Source organism: Symphodus melops (assembly GCF_947650265.1).
Source record: "Symphodus melops genome assembly, chromosome: 1".
Taxonomy (NCBI): domain Eukaryota; kingdom Metazoa; phylum Chordata; class Actinopteri; order Labriformes; family Labridae; genus Symphodus; species Symphodus melops.
In genome coordinates, this window is record NC_136691.1 from 22041240 (window position 1) to 22062098 (window position 20859).

At 42.2% G+C, this 20859-nt stretch overlaps 2 protein-coding genes across 2 annotated transcripts; both read left to right on the forward strand.

Annotated features, from left to right (window-relative positions):
- The first annotated feature begins 5216 nt into the window (after positions 1–5216).
- LOC306839004 (putative G-protein coupled receptor 139) lies at positions 5217–9180 on the forward strand. Its single transcript, XM_079367457.1, has 3 exons — positions 5217–5433; positions 6559–6677; positions 8092–9180. Exons 2-3 carry the CDS (start codon positions 6599–6601, stop codon positions 9099–9101), a joined length of 1089 nt encoding a protein of 362 aa, XP_079223583.1. The 5' UTR covers positions 5217–5433; positions 6559–6598; the 3' UTR covers positions 9102–9180.
- A 3451-nt stretch (positions 9181–12631) lies between these two features.
- traf3ip2a (TRAF3 interacting protein 2a) lies at positions 12632–20358 on the forward strand. Its single transcript, XM_079360613.1, has 10 exons — positions 12632–12790; positions 13149–13195; positions 13287–13736; positions 15686–15821; positions 15903–16087; positions 16646–16734; positions 16816–16884; positions 16988–17092; positions 18647–18721; positions 19762–20358. Exons 2-10 carry the CDS (start codon positions 13180–13182, stop codon positions 19906–19908), a joined length of 1272 nt encoding a protein of 423 aa, XP_079216739.1. The 5' UTR covers positions 12632–12790; positions 13149–13179; the 3' UTR covers positions 19909–20358.
- The last annotated feature ends 501 nt before the right edge of the window (positions 20359–20859 follow it).

The following is a 20859-nucleotide window of genomic DNA, read 5'->3' on the forward strand; positions in this document are numbered from 1 at the left end:
CTTCCTGGTCTGCTCACTGTCATTGGCTGCTGCAAGTATTCTGCTGGAGGCAGCCGGATCTTAAATCATGAATATCGAACCTGCTTGATATTCTTGATTTCAGTTGTGAACGTTCAATATGGGAGCAGTAAAATAGTTAAAGTATAACTATTTTACTGCAATATACATATACAATAGTATGGTGTATTCATACCATACACTGGATTATTTGGACAAATAGAGGGTTGCATCAAGCCTCAAATATTTTTTACAGTGTCATGACAAGTTATAAATGCATTAATGTAATGTATTGTATTGTAAACTAGTAGAAAGACTATGTTAGATATATCTAGATTTGTATGTTTAAGTTCCTTAGACACACATTTGGGAGAGTTACAAACATTCACAGCTCTGTCACATGGACGAACGAGCACACACAACGACCCCAAAAAAACTGGAGCAGCTAAAAGGAAATCCTCCATTATCACTGTCATGGATTACACCGGCACCTCCGGATATTTCACACGTTCATCTTTCCAACATTCCTGCAGTGAAATAACAAGAGAGAGAGGTGTGAAGTGTCTGCTGCAGGTGAGCTGATGTTCCTGCAGAGAAACAGAGCAGGTGAGAAACAGACACAGAAGGATGAGGGAGTTGTTCATCATTCTAATCAGAAGATTAGAGAAGTGCTGCACAAAATAAAACCCATTTGGTATTTATAATAAATTACAGATTCACAATGACAAACAAGCAAGCACTATTTTAAGATGTTCATTTGGTGTTTTTCTAACTTCATTTTCCTCTTCAACTCCAATAGGTTTATGTGCTCTGGCAGATTTTCTGCAGTCCAAATACGAAACATCACAGAGAGCTGTCTCCCTCCTCTCTAGAGTGGAGGCTCACACAGGTCACCATGTGGTGGACACTGTAGCTTCAGTGTTTAGCCAGCTCTGCATCGCTCTGTAAACCTTTCTGTGTTCTAACCTCTCTCCATTTTTAAAATCATCTCCAACATTGATCCTAGTTTGAGCAGCTTTCTGCTGCTGGAGCTTATTAGAAACATGCAGAGGCTTTTTAGCTCGGGTACAATCACTTCTATCTGAAGCAGTTCCACTGCCCGCTTCCATCACTGCAACACCTGTTCACCTGATAACTGCTCTCATATCTGACAAACTGAGGGGCGTCCAAAACGGCCGTGTGGGGGGGGCCTTAAAACCGTCTACCTTCTCTGGTCCAAACAAATCCAGAGCATTCAGGAGCAGAATCTAAAGTTAGAAGGAGGACATACTGACTGCTGGATTGTTGAAGAGAAGACAGAACTTTAACACAGAAAGGTACTGTATTGTCTGATCACAGAGTAATGCATACATTCAGACACTGATGGTAGAGGCTGCTGTGTAAAGTCAGACCCCCCTAATAACTCGCTCTGAGGTGGCATCTTACAAGTCCTCCTCACTACTCTTAATAGTTTTTCACCCTGAGAGATCTCCTAACAGGCTGAGATTCTCAATAACCTTCATTTTTACCAGGATAAGTCTCAACTTTTAGGTGAAATCCTTCGAAAACTTCAGAATTAAAAGGATTTTCTTAGAGTGTTGTTTGACTGTCTTTATACGAGGAAGCTGAGAGACTTAATTTGGAGTGAACAAAGAGTGAAGGTTGCATCTTATCCTCCTCTTGCAGTGTTTTAAATGGAAGAAAAGTCGGTCTCAGCTGGTGAAATAGAGGATGTCACACACTTCCCATGAGGAGAGTTTTCCAAACTAGTATCTTTCCAGCACCAGTCTGTTTGTTCTCTGCTGTTTGACTTCTGGATCAATAGAGCTGGGACATGTAGAGTGTGAGTGAATCACCCTCTCATTTCCGCAGGTCAGTGTTTCCTCTGCTCCTTTGTAGCAGTACAGCACAGCAGGGTGCCCTCCCCATAGGACAACATATTCTTCTTTTCTGCATTTTGAGCAAGGTCGCCCTTTATGGAGGAGGGAAAGCTTTCCCCAGTCACATGGGGAGGGTCCATGGAGGTCAGCGTAGAAAAACATGGTCAATTTTTAGGATAGGATAGGATATTACTTTATTGATCCCCAGTGGGGAAATTCGGGCGTTACAGCAGCAGCAGTGCAGAATCAAGACGTCAAAAGTCAAAAACCGAGCTAGAAATAAAAACATAAACACAAGTACAATTCCAGGTAGTAAGGGGGGGGGGATATATACAGAGGACCTGCTGTTTTTATGACCAATTCAGACTTTACACTGAAACACACCATTACCTCATAAAGCAACAAAACACACATTTCATTTAATATTTAAATATTTAAACCCTCTCTTCATAAAATGATTTGAGCCTTTTCTTATAATGTTACAGACGTTAGCTCAGTGAAGTTAACTGTTACCTACACCAGTTATGTTGCGACCAGGAGAGTTATTCAAAGGACTGCACAAAGTGAAGATGCCAGAAAACAAAGACACACGAAAGGAGAGAGTTGGCTTGGGAATTTGACAAAAAAAAACCTTTTCACTCCATTCAGTCGTCTGATGGGAGCCAGCTACGTGAGCTAATGTTAGAGTACAGATCAAATGAACAAATGTTGATTTAAATCATATCCTGTCAGGGCCCATATACCGGGCCTTTGAGGGGCCTAGACATGTCTGAAGGCGGGCTTGATTGTGTTTAAAACATCTGCATAAATGCACTCGTCCATTTAAAACGTGTTTTACTTAAAAACCACTTCAGATCCTGAAATTGAATTTTTAAAGTTTTATTTTGTTAGTTGGTATTTTCTTCATCTTGACAGGGAAACCTCTAGATTTTCTTCTAATCGGATCAAATCAGACGTCTGGGGGGGAAATGTTGAATTGTAGAAGAGGGTGCCAAGACGGACTCATGTGAAAGATAAATGTGCAATGTCCAGACACTGGTGAAGAATCCAGGATGTGATGAGGAGCGGGTCTCTCTCAGAGAGGTTGTGACAGGATCTGGTTGGATTGTTACTGAGAGAGTAAACGTCCAAAATCAGCTGATCACCAGAGCAGGGAGAGGAGGGAGTGGTCGAGAAGGAGTGGCTAAATTGAACTAAGAAAACTTAATGAGCATGAGAGATGAAAAACATTCTTCCTGCTTGAACACTGAGCACCATCTGGTTTTGGGGGGAATGAGGAAGTAAAGAACAGCCCAGCTGATGTCAATCATCAACTTATAGTCTGACAAGAGATTAGTTAATACATTTTTTCAAAGATCTGATTATGATTATTTCCCCCCATTACTGTATTGATCTTTGCTCTCTGACCTGGAGCTTTGCATTGTGGGAAACAGAACGTGAGGAAGACTGGTCTGAATCAGACGGTAGATTTTTCCTGAATCAGAACTGTTGTACAGGACACAAACACAAATGTTGAATGGCCTCACTTCTTACTGTGATGACATTTTTGCACCGACATGTGTTATGTGCTGGGCGGTTTGTGTCACCACAAAACCACAACCAGCTGAGACGTGTATCAATCTGACTGTGAGCAAGAAAGATTAGATTTCCCAAAATGATTCCTTTGAACTTGTATGATCAACTAAGCCAGGCAAATCCTTCTTACTTAAAACGATATATTTGATCCAATATGTTGTGTATTGTTGCTGAGAATTACATTCTGTCCAATACGGCCTTGATAAGAAAATACATGCCAGCAATCCAACCACGTTCCCTTTGACAAGACGTGCTGACATGCAAATAACTTACAAGATATTCCTTGATCAGGTCATCTGCTTGTTCTCCCAGGAAGAGGCCGAGGGCTTTAAGCACGCACGTCGTCCGATGATTAATGTACACAGTCTACATAGAACTACAAACAATGGTTCATTTTATCGTTCTAAATCTCATAAGACAGATGTCCTTACTCTTATTCAAAGTTGTTCCCACTTCAGTCTTGCAGGTGTCAAACAAGCCTCAGCCAACCACAAGCAGAGATATTAAGGACCAACATGTAAAGCAAACCCCTCTAGGTTTAACACTTACTTATTTCTGATTAGGACAGAATTTACCATTAAACTATTGTATCAGACCTTTGTGACTTTAACGAGGTAGACTTTGTAAAGTGGCACCTGAGTGTAGCTATGTTTTAAAAATGTGTTTAGTAAATGTAGGAAAGGAGGGGAGGAGAAGAGAGGATTAACATTTACTGACTGGAATACAACAACCGACATTAAACAATGACATATCACCAACCTGAGAGCTGCTTCCTTGCTTGGCGATGTGTTGAGATCATCTAAGGTTTAGTACAGTAAGAGATAATCCACATCCATGAGCCTCAGGGGAGCAGGGAGGGAGGGGGGAGGCTTGGTTTTGGTTTTCTTTGTTTTCTGCCACATCACTAAATACACCTTTAAGAAAAAGTTAAAATGAGACATTGCTATGTTAACTATTTGGGGCCGACACACCTTTTGTTTTTTGAGGAAGTGAAAGTGTGCAGGAGATGAAACGAGCTGCCTGGCACGCCTCCACAAATGTGACCGTCTTCACCAACGCAGAACTCTGAATGACACTCACTCAGGACTTCATGTTGAAATACACGTTTTAAAGTGAACACTCCTCAGTACAGCATGATCCTTTATCAGTTCCCTCTGAACAAAGGAGTTTCTGTTGGTGTTCCTTCGTACCAGGTGCCTTATAGAAAGAAGCCTGCATAGATAAATCAAACAGAAGGCGAGCTGAAACTAATGATAAACTGTTACTCATGTGTGAGTATTAATATGCTCTGGACTGAATCTTTTATGCATTTGTGACGTCACTTCTGCAGGCTGATCGCCTCTATTTTCAAAAAGAACTTTTACTTCATTATATAAAACACACAAAGACAGAAGACTTTGACTTAAGAGCTTCATTCAGCAAACAGAAAGATCCATCACAGAACCACAGCCAGGTATTATTGGCATTCTGCATTCTGGCCCTGAATGTACGACGAGTAAAGTGGGAGGACTTTGAGGGAGTGAGAGACACAAGGAAAGGAAAAGACCAAATAAAACATGAAGCACAAATAGAGGAGGAACATTTAAAACAGTTTTTCTAATGAATTTTTTCCATTTTGCTATTTTTGTTTTGATTGTTCCACTGATGACGATGGTCATAAAGGGAGTGAGCCGCCCCTCTCCATGAGGTCTTGGTAACCTGGCTAAGTGAACATTTCAAAACTAATGAAATTTAATCTAAAAACTTTTTTCATCCACTGTTGGTTGTGATCGCTTGTGATTTATTTCTGAGTTCTCTGCAGCTGCGCTCCAGTGGAGGGTTTGCGTCTGACGGTGGGACTTCCTCCTCCTTCCTGCAGCTTTATCTGAGCACCTGCTGCCTCCACTCAGCCGTCCCTCCTCACATCATCAACACTCCTCTCGTGCACACATTACTGACTGGGATGCACCTCTGTGGAAGAAGCTTCGTGATGCTGCCGTAGCTCCATCAAACGCAGCAGCTGGTATGTTTTTATGTTTTTGTACAATTTAATACAGAGAGCAGTTCAAGTGGTGGAGGATATTCAGCTTATTGATGAACAGGAGGACAAAGGATTGTAAATATTTCTGGCCTTCCTTTTTTATAATTAAGGGGCTTCAATAAAAAAGTATCATACACTTGTTGCTAATTCAACCAAGCCTCTAATCTCTGTGCATGCAAATTCAAATAAAGCTACATGAAAATGAAAAAAGAAAAAATACATTTTTATTGGATTTTTTAAAATATATATATAGAAAATATATAGGGAAAATATATACATTATAAATCCCTTTGTATTTTAGTTATAAAGAATGGTTGTGGGTCCGTCAGGGGTGAGTGCTGTTGTCCAGGAGCCTCTCTGTGTGGAGTTTGCATCGTCTCTTGTGATCATAAATTGGTGACTCTAAATTGCCTGAAGGTGTGAATATGAGTGTAGCTGATTGTCAGCATTGTGATTGACTTGAATAATGACACTAACCCCAATAACCCCAATGGGAAAAAGAAGCAGAGATTAAGGATGGATAGAGGAATGGTTGCCCCGGTTTTAATGTTCTTCAGTCTATGAAATGATCCTGCCTTTACTGTGGACAGACGTTAATACGAGGCAGGTTTTGATTATTGTCTAATGTTAAATTAGACAATAATTAAAACCTGTAATTAAATGAAAATATCAATAAACGCATTGTAAAAAATGATTAAGTTGATGTGATGCAACGCCTCTAAACGGCCCGCAGACGAGCATCATTCGGTCTTTCTTGGACAAATGTCATAGTTCATCCTTATTTGTTCTCTCTCGGGGCGTCTAATGGAGTCCCGCCTTTATTGTCATAACATATGGCAACACCAGGCTTGTAACAGGGACTGGGCCTTAAATGGGGACGAGCTTTCATTCAGAGTTTTACAGTGATGTTTCTTCACTCTTAGTCATCATCTTCATATATGTATTCAAAGTACCTTCATTCATCCGTGTTTCAACTTTTATCGCTTCCATCGTAACATCTCTGAGTAGTAAAAAAGAAAAAAAAGCTCTTGTCTGTAAAGTGTCCCCTCACCCGTGTTTGCCCACTGAAGCCTTTCCTCCCTCACCTCTCTAATGGCTTTATCGCAGGTGTTAGCATGTGAGCTGTTGCCAAGCGGCGAGGGAAAACATGGAGGGAGCCAGCGTCATCGCTTTCGTCACCGTCCAGAAGATCTACTACCCGTTCCTTTGCATCATGGGTATTCCAGGTTAGTATCTCCTCTCCTTGTTTGGTGTTCAGCTGTGCATGCTTGGATGGGTTTTATTAGAACAGTTGGTACCAATTCACAGTCAGCTGTATGTTTATGGGTTAACTAATGACTATATTGGGGCTAATCAATCTTTTAGCTCTCTATGTTGCCACATAGTTATCAAGAATATTGTGTTCTCTCCTAAAGCAGTTCATAGAGTTCATAGTTCATAGTTTGGAAGACTGCTTTGTTTGACCTTTAAGTTTGGCACCTTGGCAGTCTCTCTCTTTTAGACACAAGGTGACCATATTTCAATCTTTATTTTTCAATCAATCTTTATTTATATAGTGTTAATTCATAACAGGCGTTATCTCGAGACACTTTACAAAAGCAGGTAAAGGACCTTACTGTTTGTCTGTTAACATTAACGAATGAGCAGGTAACAGGACCATGCTCATTGTTATGTTTACAAAAGCAGGTAAAGGACCTTACTTATGGCTATATTACAAGAGCCCAGCTATTTCTATCTCTCTCTCACCGTCGTACCTTTTCATTCACAGGTGGCCATGACCTTAGACACATCTCATTGAGTCATAGGCCCTGTGTCCACCAAGCAGATTTTTTTTTTTTTTCCCTTTTTTGCTCGGCCGCTCTGAGCGCTTTTAGTTGAAAATCGTTCCACTTTTAAGAAAGGGGCTGTCGACATCACCTCAATCTTCTCAAAATATTAGATATTGTCCATATTTTTGTCTCCTGTGGATCGTGGTCAGTACTCACATCCTCCTCGCTGTGTCCAGACAAAGTAGGAGGGCAAACACCCAACATTTGGTGCTCATAGGGATGGAAAAAAAAACAATCTCGAATAAAAAACGGACAGTAAAAAGCAAAGTCGCACTGTCAGTCATACAGCTAAGAAACTTTTGTCAAAGAGACAACTCAGCAAACAAGCATTCATCTCAGCCCTCGAGAGAATGTCACGACCTGTCGAAGATAAATAGAAACTAGCTTTTAAGACCTTAAACTTGGGGAAAGGATTAAACTGTTTAGTGCATCATTTCTCATTGACTTCTATGTAATCAAACATTATTTGAAGACATTTTATTTCATATAATCACAATGCATACCAATTCACTGTAGTTATTGCTGAACTCTGAGGGGTCCTCTTAGTTTTACATTTACAGTGGCTTCTTTTAGTTTTTGTTTTTGTACTCATGCCCGTAACCATGGATACCATTTCCAGTCGCAACAAAGCAGCCAACTTTTTTCAGGAGACCAAAAATACAAAATGCTTGTAGGACACTCTGTCAGGTTTAAGCTTCTTGTTGTCCCAAGTGGACAAAGTGATCAGTGCATTCACACATGTATTGGTTGTTAATTAAACAATTACTGCCTGCCACTATACATCTAAGATGTCTGTCTTTCTGTATTTCAGCCAACCTTTTCACGTTCTACATGATCTGCTTTCGTAAATGTGGGATGTCTGGCACTGCCATCGTTTACTTGAGCTGTCTGGCCATTGTTGACACGTTCTACCTGGTGTGGGTAATCCTTATTGACCTGACCCTCACCTTCTGGCAACTGCAGCCCTTCTGGCATTCCCACCCCATGTGCAACATCCTGGGCTTCCTGCAGTATGGATCGCTCTACAGCTCCTCCTGGATCGTGGTCGTGTTCACCATTGAGCGGTATTTGGTCTTGCGTAGCACAGCTGCCAAGCAGCACTTTTCCCAGGTCCGAGTCACTCGACTGACCTGTGTGGCTATTGTCCTGGTGTCACATCTTGTCTCAGTGCCGTTGGGTTGGATCAATGTTGTTTCACCTGTAAACTTCACTGTGAATGGTGAGAACGTGACGTTACCCAGGTGTCATTACCGCAATCAGACCTACTCAACCATCATTGTATGGATAACCACTTTCCTCTCAGGGGGAGTACCCATAGCATTGGTCATCATCTTCAACTACCTCATCGGGTACAATCTGTGCCGTGCCAGCAACCTCTTCACCAAGGAGGAGCGTCGGGTCATGCACGGGAGGAGCACAAGGGGCATGTTGCGGAGGACCATCCTGCTTCTGGGAACTGTCTCTGTGACGTTTGTGGTTCTTAGCTTGCCCCGCTTTGTCACATACTGCATCCTGAGGACCAAGTACAACAATGAAAACTTTGACAGAGACAACTACAGCATCCCCATTAATGTAGCTGGAGACTTGGCCAACATGCTGCAGAACCTCAACTCCACCACCAACTTCTTGCTCTACTGCATGGTCAGTCAGCGCTTCAGACGAGAGATGGTCCAGGTGGTGACTTGTAAGGGGAAGGCACGTGAGCTGGGCTCTGTCCTCACCCACACCACCATGAAAGTCTTCTCGGTTGCAGGTCACAAGGCAATACAGTCCAGTGACAACCGCCCAGTGGTGCTAACCAACCTCAAACAAACAGAGTAGAAAGGATCTGAAGGAATGGACAGAAATCAGACTTTTAAAATAATAACTCTTTAAGCTTAAAAACATATTCTTGACTTTGGAAGTTCAAATAAAATGCCAGCTATGACTTTCCAGAACTTCATGTGGGGTCCAAATGTTTTGTACGTGGGTTGATCTTAGATACCAAAAAGTATCCAGACAAATATTGTCCTCAGTTTCCATGAAGTCCTTAGCAATAACTTCAGATATTGATCCATACGGTGCCCACTTAAAACAACACAAGCACAATGTTTTCAACAGAGATAACAGCCTCTCTCCCATGTCTCCAGCACCCCCCGATTGCCCCTTTACTGCAGTATGTTTAAGGGATGGGCTGAGGCCATCTTGAGAACCATGGTTCGTCTCTGTATGGCGGGCATTTTGTGGCGTTTCCATAGACTAATCCCGGGAAAGATTCATAAATAACCGACCCATACCGTCCTACATTTTGGGACCCTTCCGTTGGGGGGCCAAGAATATCAAGCCAACCCTAAAAGGTGGAGCTAAACACTGCAGTCCATTGATTGGTAAAAGAATCATCACTTCCCGTGTGTCAACGGTAAACAAAACCCCGCCATGTTTAAATACACAGCCGATTGTTTATGTCTGTATTTCTCTTCGCGGCACACAGCCTTCTCTGGAACAAAGCTCATTGAGTTTTGTAATAAAGAGTCAGTAACAGAGTAGATGAACTGCTAGATGTCTTCCATCGTTGGTTTTGTTTGTGTCACGTTTTTCTCCTGTGACGCTATTTCGTAGCTGACGCGGCTACCGGAATCCAGCTTACACGCCTCCTACCAAATAGGGCACGCATGGTTGTGGAAACACAAATGGGATCAGGCTTTACCGAATCAAACCGTACCAAACTGTACCGATCCGTACCGATCCATACCGGACTGAGGTGTGGAAATGGGGTTTTACAAGAAGGGATAAGACTATACGGCACAAGTTCACATACAAGTGTTCACTTCTTAAAAGGAGTCAGTTAGCCTATCTCTGTACTGTTATACAACGGCTATGGCTAAGAGGAAAAGGATGGTGATGGTGATGAAGCTAGGAAGATAAAAATATAGAGTGGCAGAGCAAGAGGCAGAGTGTACATCCCTGCAGATATCATTCATATATTCAAAAAGGTTTTACTGCGATCTATAGTGTTCACCAGTTTAAATACTCCTACATAAAACAGCGATTTGTTGTGTATGGACATCTTGAAATATATCGACAAAGGCTTTGTGCAACCCATTAATAGCATAGAGATTTCTTTCTGTGTAATCCAATACTGTTAAGAGCAGGTGTAGGCTAAAACAGTAGATTGAACTATATAATAAACCTGAACTAAAATGTATTTCCTTTATAATCGAGTCAATATGAGGCTTGAAATACAGTTGAGAGTTAACACAGACATGAGTTCCATAATGCTAGTTTATCGAGCATTTTCTCTTTTTTAAAGTAGAACTGGCAACTTTTATCTTTATTAGACAGGACAACTGAAGAAAGACATGAAATGTTGGGATGTAGAGGATGACATACAGCAAAGGACGAAGGTTGGATTGGAACCCACAACCGCTGCGATTAGGACTATAGCCTTCATACATTGATTGCAAATCAGAACCAGTAGGCTATCAGCATCCCGACCATTTACTCTTAAGGTCACATATTATGCAAAATCTTCTTCACCATGTTTCTCTGACACTAATATGTATCTCCATTCACTCTACAAACCCTCCTATGACAGGAAAAGTCCATCTTCTCCATCTTCTGCCTGCTCCACTTTTCAGAAAATGTGTCCTCCAATAGGCCGTTTGGAGATTTTACCTTCATGACATCACGAAGGGCAGTAGCCCCTCCCCCAGCTGGGTGTTGGTTCTCCCCTGTGAGTCTGAGCTCTCACCGTAAACAATAAGACATGGAGGGAGAAAGACCAAGACACCTGAGCCCTTTCAGAGAGGGGGCGTGGTCAAACACTGCTCATTTACATATTTAAAGCTACAGACACAGAAACAGCCTGTTCTGAGCAGGGCTGAAATAGAGGGGTTTATAGACATGATCAAATACAGCATCAGAGGGAATTTACAACAACACACTTCACACACATGACTTGAGGAGCTCTGAGACTTAAAAAGGAGAATATGCGACCTTTAAGACACTTTGTCAAAGAATGAATTTCAATGCCTTTAGACATATTACATAAAAATTGGAATGGCTCTGACACTTAAATTATAATTGAGCAATCAAAAAGTTAAAGACTTACCCAAAAGCCCAGCCATACTTTGTTTTATGTGTCAGTAAACAAAAGCACTAATGGTGAACATGGGGAACATTAAACCAAAACAAACTGCCGTTTGGTCACATCACCGCTATTCTCGAGCCTTTCTCACTCTTCTAGTGGCAAACCTGCAATAGCCCTTCACTTGAGTTAGCATGAAACAGTTAAGCACAAGTGGAAGACAACATTTTCCTTTGCTCGAGCTGTAATCAGCTGTGGCTTGCATTGTGCTCGCAGGCTAATGTTAGCACACTTTAGTTAGCTTAAAGCTTCACATTGCATGTACATTAACACAGGATGAGCATGATCTATAAATGCTTACATGACTTTTAAATGTGTTTGTTCTTCTTCTCTCTAGTCCTTAAAACAGCTGTTATACACAAGGGGAGCAACCAGCCATCCCGTCCATGTAAACACAGCTCTGACAACAACACAGCCAGCGGGACTCAAACTTCTCCCTCTTTGTAGACCGGTTATAGCCAGGATCAGGACTCAGAGACACATTTACACAGGATATACTAGATTTCATATATATGGATGTTTAAAATGTTGAACATTCTTACTTTAAAGGCACAACACAAATATGAATGTGTGTTAAAAAGGAATTTCATGTGTATGGACCAATGTAAAAAAGATTGTGATCAAATAAACGTTTAAAAAGGCCTTAAAAGGTTATTCTCCAGAGTTTGATTGTAGGTTAATGGTCTTCCTTTGTTAGAGGAGACACCTGCTTTCTAACACTGTAAATGTTGCTTCTCTTCCAAAACTGATCATGACATTTAATAACATAGCTGTGTGTCAAACTTAATATGAATAACCAAGACTGATGCAGTAAATGGTATTGATGTAGTTCAAACATGTTATGTCATTTTTACATACATCATTTTAAATAGTAATCCTGGAAGAAATGTTTTCACATTCGCCATATTTTCACAAACAAATAGACAAAACGTATTTATTGTATCACTCCAGCAGAGCGCTTCAGCCGCAGCTGCAAGACTGGCTGAAATGTCTTTAGCTTTATCTTTTTGGGTTAAATTGCCCATTTATAAAGAAGTTCTACTCCTTCAAACAGACATCCCCCTGTCAGCTTAAAACAAGGAATGTAGGGATTTCCCTTTATTTCGTTGCTATGGAAACACAGCTCCTCTATTCAAGTGTTGAGATGAAATGTGTCATGCCACTTTTCAACAGTTAACCCTGACTGACTGCATAAGCGCCCACACTGCCAGAGAATTAAGCTGGCCAATAGCAGTTTCAATGAGCTGTTTTATTTGCATAAATGGGTCACGTGACTTCTATTTTGCAAAGTGGGAATACTTCCTGTTTCCCTCAGAACAGGTTTGAGCTGTGGCTGAGGAGGGGGGGAAAGCAGGTCCAAGAAAAAGGAAGGTGTGGGAGTACAGTGAGTACAGTTTTGTTTGTCTTAGCATGGATTTACAAGAGAGAACATGGAGACTTCTGAGTCTGATTGGATTTGTTGCTTGGGAAGGAATACCTGGCATACCTGTAGGTCTGACCTTTGATCTAGTTCACCGCGTTCATGTTGTTATGTTACAGTGTAAACCAGCTCTAGAGTTACACACCCAGTCAGCGAGGAAGACGAGTAAATACTCTTTAGATCAGTTAATACCTTCATTTTAAAGACATGTGGTTTTTTTTTCTGAGATCATTTTAGCTTTGTTGTGAAAAGTCTGCCAGCGGTACTTATGTCTCTTTAAGTTGTCATGTTCTATAAAATGCTTTCATTTTCACCTCACCAGAGACGGCAGAGACGTCTCCCTGGTGACGAAGATGGACTCTTTTAAAGGTAGGAAAACAAAAGGGTGTCAGACTCACCGAAGTATAAATCAAAGCGACTTTCAGAGTGAAGCTCAAACCTGTTTCTCCGTCATTTTCAGGACCCTGTCCTCACATGAGCGTTCCCGTCGAGATGGATGAGAGCATGACTCCGTCAAGTCTGGATTTAGCTTTGGCTCCTTCTTGCAAACAGTGCAGTGAGGACGCAGAGACCCCAAACAGGCCCCAGGAACATGTCTGTGAGGGAAACAATGCTGCAGCTCATAATGTAAGGCTGTGGAGACCACCGGAGAGCCAGTACCAGCCACGCTTCATTCCCCCTCAACACTCAGGACAGGTGAACTTGCCCCGCCCTGCTGAGATGTGGCCTCGTGGTCTCGGAGAGCAGGACCTCATGGTCAACCACAGCAGAGGCTTAGCACAGCCTTCAATCTGGCCTCAGGTTCACTCTGTGGGGGAGGCAGTAAGCTTGGAGCCCCCCCTCTCGCTCATCTCCGACACAAACAACCCGCACTACGTCCCATTACGGCACCCTACTGCGGGAAAGCCCGGTGAGTATCACACTATCATGAGGAAGAGTCTGCTTATTGTGAATATTAGGAGTATAGATGAAACACATGAGCAGAGAGTTTAATCTGACCACATTCATTGATCTATCAGTGGATTGCTACGAGATAAAAACACATGTCAGGGGTTTAAACCGCCACTGAGACCCAAACAAATTACCTCAGCATCATAAACCATAAATATTAACCAAGCAGCAACCTCCAGTCTTGAAAAATGAAGCCAATGCAGAGTGTAAGATCCTGCAGTGAGGCTGGCTGTGGGACACACACACACCACAGCCAAAAGAAACCTATTTTTTACAAATAGGTTTGAACAGTTATTCTTATTCATAATGGGAACACACTGTGTTGGGGGTTAATTATTTGATTTTTATTTATTTTGACGTGTTGACAGTAAGCTTAAAACTCGACTCACCTCCAGCTCTCAGCCTGCCGCTAGATTGACTCAATGTTAGGCTGAGACAGGATATCCAGCATGGAGGCTGCTGCCAATGAGCCTCCGGAGCCCCCTGCTGTCACAGATCTGACGTCACTCAGGCTTCATCCATTAATATTTACTGTCTGTGCTAACATGTCATGATAAACTGGCTGTTACAACCCAAATGAATAAAAAAGGCTCAAATCACTGAGACAGAAGACAACCAAATGAGACAAGAAACCAACTAGTGCCGAGCAAACCACGTAATGAGTCCATCAGTCTCTTCACCTCCCCCTAAAACTACCTGAGCACAAAAGATTCACAAAAGAAACACATCTTTAAAAAAGGACTGCCAGTGATCTCCAGCCCAAACTAAAACCAGAAAACAAAAACTCCTGAGCACATCGCTGCCCAGAGGGTCTAGATACCCTGGTTCTGGCCTTCAGAGCCCTACATGGTCAGGCTCTCTCTTACCTTAGTGAGCTGAACCTGATGAAGGTCCCTCGAGCTCATTTTCACACTAGAGGTGACCGGTCGTTCCAGGTCGTTGCTCCGAGCCTCTGGAATGAACTTCCATCATCCTTGCGCTCAATTGATTCAGTTGACACTTTCAAGAGTCAACTGAAGACGTTTTTATTTGTCCAGGCTTTTAATTAGTCTCTTTTAGGGCTGCTATGATCTTTGTGCTGTCTGTATATTGCTTGTGATGTTTTTAAACCCTGTTTGTGAAGCACTTTGTGGCCCCTGCCTGCGAAAAGTGCTATATAAATACATTTTACTTTTACTTTTACTAAAAAAGTACAATCAAATAAAAAAAGTACAATAAAAAGAAGTAAGATTGTTGATTCCATATACAATCAAAAGCAGGGACTGAACATAAGAAATGGATGTGGCCATTGTGCTGAAAGTTAGCCAGTCAGTTTGTTGACTGCTACATTCCTGTTCTTATTTTATGCATGTGTTTAATCCACACTAAGTTCTCCCTGTTGGCGAGTAGTTGGGTCACATTGTCTTAATGAGCTGCTCACCCTAAAATAGTTTCATTTGTGCGTGTCTCAATGGAGACTTTTAGAGTCCCAAGACAGTTATGTAATAGCTTGTGTCATTAGTTGTGGGCTATAATTAGTAGTTTGGGGACATTAATTGACATATTTAACCAATATTACATTTTCTACACTCGCTACAGTTACCTGCAGCACACACAAGTCTACTGATATCCAGTTTGGAGTTTAGAAACATCAATCTAACAGGACTACTTTTCAGGTGACTACCGGTACATTTAAAAATGGGACAGACAATGAAATCATGTGCCAGATGTACAACTTGATTCAGTTCATGAAGATTTCTGCAACATCTGTGAAAAATTACTTTGTAGAAGTCGCCTCCCCTGCTCTGTTAGGTATCATTCAGCTGCTGCTCGTTGTGTTTCCGTTGCGTCTGCACGACCTCATTACTGCAGGGCTGGAAACAGTCTGAACTGAGAATTTATATCTTTCTCCTCCGCGTCTCTCTGCAGGCCCAAATCCAATTCAGGGGAGGTGTGCGTGCTGCCCTCCAGCGAATCTGCCCCATCACAATTATAATGACTTCCATTATAGGCAAGGTTACCCAGCTGATGCACGCCAGCAGCCTCGACACCACCAACCGCCAGGGTATGATGACAAAGATTACTGCTATCATGTGATATTTTCAACATGTATTCACTTAGAACTTTATTTAAATTTTCTCCATAGGAATCCCCCGAATAATATGCAACCATTTAGACATGCTCCAAACTCCCCCCATGGATCTGTAGCTCACTGTGCAGCCCTGCCTAGGGACGTGGTGCACGAGGTCAGCGTGGATCGCTCCTTTAAGCCTGGTCCAGGTCCAGGTCCAGCCACCAGGGAGATCAAGATCAGCCTATCTGAGGAGAGCAGTAAGTCTACATGACGTCACTGCACGAGCTTCTCCACTCAGAGTTCTTCTCCAAACTTAAAAAAAAATCTTTGCCTGAAGTTTGAGGTCAAAGAGAAAGATATATGATGTTCGATGGCGGTTCCTGGTTTGCATCACCGTTGGACAGGAGCTTCTCTGTGTGGAGTTTGCATGTTTGTGTGGGTTCTCTCCGTGTACTCCAGCTTCCTCCCACAGTCCAAAGACATGCTCGATTCTTTGGTGACTCTGTATTTGTCCATAGAAGTGAATGTGTCTGTCTCTTTATGTCAGCCTGTGATTGGATGGTGAACAGTTCAGGGTGTAGCAACAGCTGGGATCAGCTCCCCCATGACCCCAAAAGGGGAAAGCTTTATAGATAATGGATGGATGGGATAAATACTAGTACACGTGTGGGCAGTAAGATGACCATGCAGCCTCTTTTGCAGCTGCTCTTATTCATTTAAAATTTTGCAACCTGTGTAAAAAATAGTTTTGTTATGAAAAAGGAAAAGAAGGTAACAGTACAGATAATGATCAGTTTATGACTTTCCATTGACAGGAAATGTTTTTATCACATATTCTGTGGACGTAGCAGAGGAAATCCTTCCCTTCGTTAAATTTCTGACCAATCAGGGCTTCAGACCCAAAGTAAGTCCTTCCATGTCTCCATCCATCTTCATTCTGCATGACTATAACACAAGCACTCACGCCAGGCCTTTCTCGGACTAGATCGACATCTTTGACGATCCCATTCAAAGGATGGACATCACCAAATGGATGGACAGATTTCTGAACGATGTGAGTCTGACTTTGAGAGTTTGAGCAGAGAATAAATCTGTTGGGGTTTTTTTACATGTGAAATCCTCTGTAAACCTGGTGGAGGGATTTTTTTTTTTTACAGAAATCGGTGCTCATAATCGTGGTGATCAGCCCCAGGTACAAGGAGGATGTGGAGGGGAACAGGGACGACGAGCACGGCCTACACACCAAGTACATCCACAATCAGGTTGGCTTTCACGCTCGACTGAAGAAACTTCTGTGTGAAACATCGCCCTCGTGTGGCCTCCCTCCTGCTGCACGCATTTAGGAACAAGAGAAGAGGAGATTCCTTCTGGGATCGTAAAATAGGGCACTTCCCTCACAGTCCGCCCTCTGTCCCCTCACTCACAGTCCCACAGTGTCAGTGTGTCACAGGTGCTGCAGCAGGCCAGCTGTGGGCCTGTGAGGCTGAAACACAGCAGTGATATAAAAGCAGCTGTTAACTTTCACATTATCGATTTACTGTGAACATGAAAACTTTTAAAGTTATTCAAGAAGAATGTTTCCTTCAGTTTGACCTTTAACCTTTTATATAAGTCGTATTGAGCCCCCATGAAGCCACACGTTGTTTCTTTGGAAAAAGAAGTTCACGTATCAGGAGGAGATGGTAGAGGAGTAACGCTCCTCGGAGAGTCAGGAGGTCGGTCTTCTGACTTTTCAGAAAGTCAGGTCAGAAAGTCCTGATGTTGTAACAACAAACAGTGTGGGTGCTATGAAAGAAGATGTGTTTCTCTGTTATGAGTTATATTTGGGCTAAAAGTTGATGTGCAGTAACAAAACACATTTTACCCCCCATGAGACGACAAATGCAACGGCAAGTCAAGCAACTCAATCCCATAATTTCTTTTCTGAGTTTCCAAGTTGTTGTTCAGAATTGTTTGACAAGATGTCACCAAATGAATCACGTTATGAGAAACACTATTGTGCTATTATCAAGGCAAGTACGATGAGCTCAGACACTTGACACTGGGGGGAGAAGGACAAACGTAGATTAATGGGGGGGTTGGTGAAAAACACCCCAAGTTGCTCCTGCTGCTTCGTCAGAGGCGTACGAATAGATGAGTTAATACTGATGGTTACATTACACTGCAGCCTCTACCATCAGTGTGTGAATGTGGTAACGTAAGAAACTGAGCCCATTTCTCTGCTGTAAGCTTTTTTAATTCGGCTGTCTGGTTTCTTATTTGAGTTAATTGAGTAGTGTTAGGTAATCCTACGATGGTCGACAGGTGCAAATTACATGAATTACAAAAACGCAGAAAATTCTGAAACACTGCAAATTGAAACTAGCTAGCTAGCTAACCCTAACCCTCTAGGCCTGGAGCACGCCTGTTGATATGGCTGGATTTGCAGCATTTTTCTATTAGAAGTTTGTTTATATTTTACTTTGTGTCGTCAATCTATTTTAGATCACTTGACTTTTAGCAGCTTGTTTGTTTCACTTGCAGCGTGTTTTAGCCGTTGCTTTTGTTTGAGCATTTGCTCCTGAATTTGCAGATAGTATCTGAATTCGCTGCACATTTTCCTGAACCTACATCTTTTAAGATTTTGCCAAACACTTTCACCTTTCCGGTCACCGTATTAACCAGGCTCTTGTTTACAAAGTTTGGCCAACCACACAAAGACAGACAACTAAAGAACTGCAGAGATTCTTACCTGTCAGTACTAAGTAGAGGCACTTTGTGTTCTTTGAATGAGTCCAATGAGCTCTGATCTTCTTCTTCTCTTGTTGAGCCAACAGATCCAAAATGAGTTCATCCGTCAGGGATGCCTGAACTTCAGACTGGTCCCTGTGTTGTTTCCAAATGCAACCAAGGTGAGTTCAAGAAATACACATTGAAGGGTTGTTTAAACAAATTATGAAAGTTTATTCTAGACCTGTTGAAATAACAAATTTTACAATGAATCTACTTGAAAGTGTCTGTGCTAGTTCTTTTTAGCTTTCTACTTCACTAGCAGCCTTAACTGACCTCGCTTTTATAAATGGAAACCACCTAAGGTAACTGAGGAAACACATTTCTGGTGTTTTAAAGGCACAATGTGGAAGATTGTGAATAAGATGAGAAACTGACCTTACTGTATCATCAGACATCTGTCCTCTCTTCAACAATGCAGCAGTCAGTATGTCCTCCTTCTAACTTTAGATTCTGCTCCTGAATGCTCTGGATTTGTTTGGACCAGAGAAGGTAGACAGTTTTAAGGCCCCCCCCACACGGCTGTTTTGGACGCCCCTCAGTTTGTCAGATATGAGAGCAGTTATCAGGTCAACAGGTGTTGCAGCGATGGAAGCGGGCAGTGGAACTGCTTCAGATAGAAGTGATTGTACCCGAGCTAAAAAACCTCTGCATGTTTAAAAATGGAGAGAGGTTAGAACACAGAAAGGTTTACAGAGTGATGCAGAGCTGGCTAAACACTGAAGCTACAGTGTCCACCACATGGTGACCTGTGTGAGCTTCCACTGTAGAGAGGAGGGGGAGACAGCTCTCTGTGATGTTTAGAATTTGGACTGCAATACCTGTTTTAACCACTGGGTGTCAGCGTTACATACTGCTCCTTAAAGATAGGCAGCACTGTACAGACAGGATCATAGACTGTAAATAATAAAAGTCTGATTGCGTAGAGGTCTTTGATAAAATCTCTCAACATCTAGGTCGACCTATCACCTCAGAAAAGGAAGCATCAATCGTGGTTTTAAGTCTTCTTACTTTTTAAAAGATGGTCCTATTCAGAGTAAAACAGAATAAAAGCAGGGTGTGCTTTAGGAGTTTGCCTTTGTCACATCCAACCAAACACTTCAAGTCACTTCTTTCTCCATAAAATCCAAGAACACCAACACAAAATGTGTCTGTGTTTCAGCAACATGTCCCAAACTGGCTGCAGAGCACCCGGATCTACCGCTGGCCTCGGGACACCACCGACCTGCTGCTGCGCCTGGTCAAGGAGGAGCGTTACATCATCCCGCAGCCGGGGCCCGACCTCACCCTCACTGTGCGTCCCCTCTGAGACAAACAGGACGAATGTACATGGAGTATCAATGTTCATATGACTGTTTCATATTCCTATCTGTGGGTTTATTAATCATTTATTATCTCAATCAAGGTGCTGAAAACCTTAATGGTGATTGTTATGATAATATGCACTCTTAACGCTTGGTTGCCATGGATACATCAAAGGACAAAGACAATGGCATGTTAGCAGCTGATCCATTAATGATGTCTTTCTAAATTATATACTTCTCAAGCAGAGGTTGTTGTTGTTGTTTTTTTACTAATTTCCACACTCCCAAAGAGAAGAAGTGGAGAGTTTAAAATGTTTCAGGTCGATGTTGACGATAAAAAGCCCCCCAAAAAATTTTTATATCCAGCAGTTGATGGAGACCTCAGTGGGGCTTGAAACTGACATTGTGTTTTTTTAATGCATGCAGAAAATAAAGGAGCATGTCTTGTGTTGGGAGTCTTTGTGCATCATATACTTTAGGTGACAGTCAAAGCAAGAAACCTGCAGCGTCTCCCTCTGTCTGCCGTCTGTTGTGCAGAAACATCATCTCTCTTCCGCTATCCTCAATAATCTTCATGAAGGAGCCTCGCTGTGATCTAAGATGAATGTTTACTTTCAACACAGCGTAAAAACCTTCTTCTCCTCTGCTGTTAAACCTGCCTTTTTAATTTCGGGGTCCAAATGGGTCAGGCTCTGAGTCTGGACCACCATGTGAACAGTTTGGTCTGCTCTTCCTTTTATCATCCTAGAAATACAGCTAATCCAAGCAGCATCCTCTGGTCTTAAAAACTGAAGCCAATGCAGAGACCTGTTGTGTCCAGAGCTGAGCTGATTGTTCATCCTTCATGATTGTCTCTGTTTACGTGTCTTAGTGACACTTCTGTGAACTGCTGACAAGTCTAAAATGCTGCTGCTGACTACATTATCAGAGGTGTTGCTTGTCAACAGGCAAGACTG

Bases quoted from the DNA above. Each gene is read 5' to 3' on its own strand.
- LOC306839004 (XM_079367457.1), top strand. From the start codon at position 6,599: ATGGAGGGAGCCAGCGTCATCGCTTTCGTCACCGTCCAGAAGATCTAC. The intron at 6,678-8,091 runs GTTAGTATCTCC...TCTGTATTTCAG, and splicing joins TTGCATCATGGGTATTCCAG to CCAACCTTTTCACGTTCTAC.
- traf3ip2a (XM_079360613.1), top strand. The intron at 13,737-15,685 runs GTGAGTATCACA...GTCTCTCTGCAG, and splicing joins CCCTACTGCGGGAAAGCCCG to GCCCAAATCCAATTCAGGGG. The intron at 17,093-18,646 runs GTTGGCTTTCAC...TTGAGCCAACAG, and splicing joins CCAAGTACATCCACAATCAG to ATCCAAAATGAGTTCATCCG.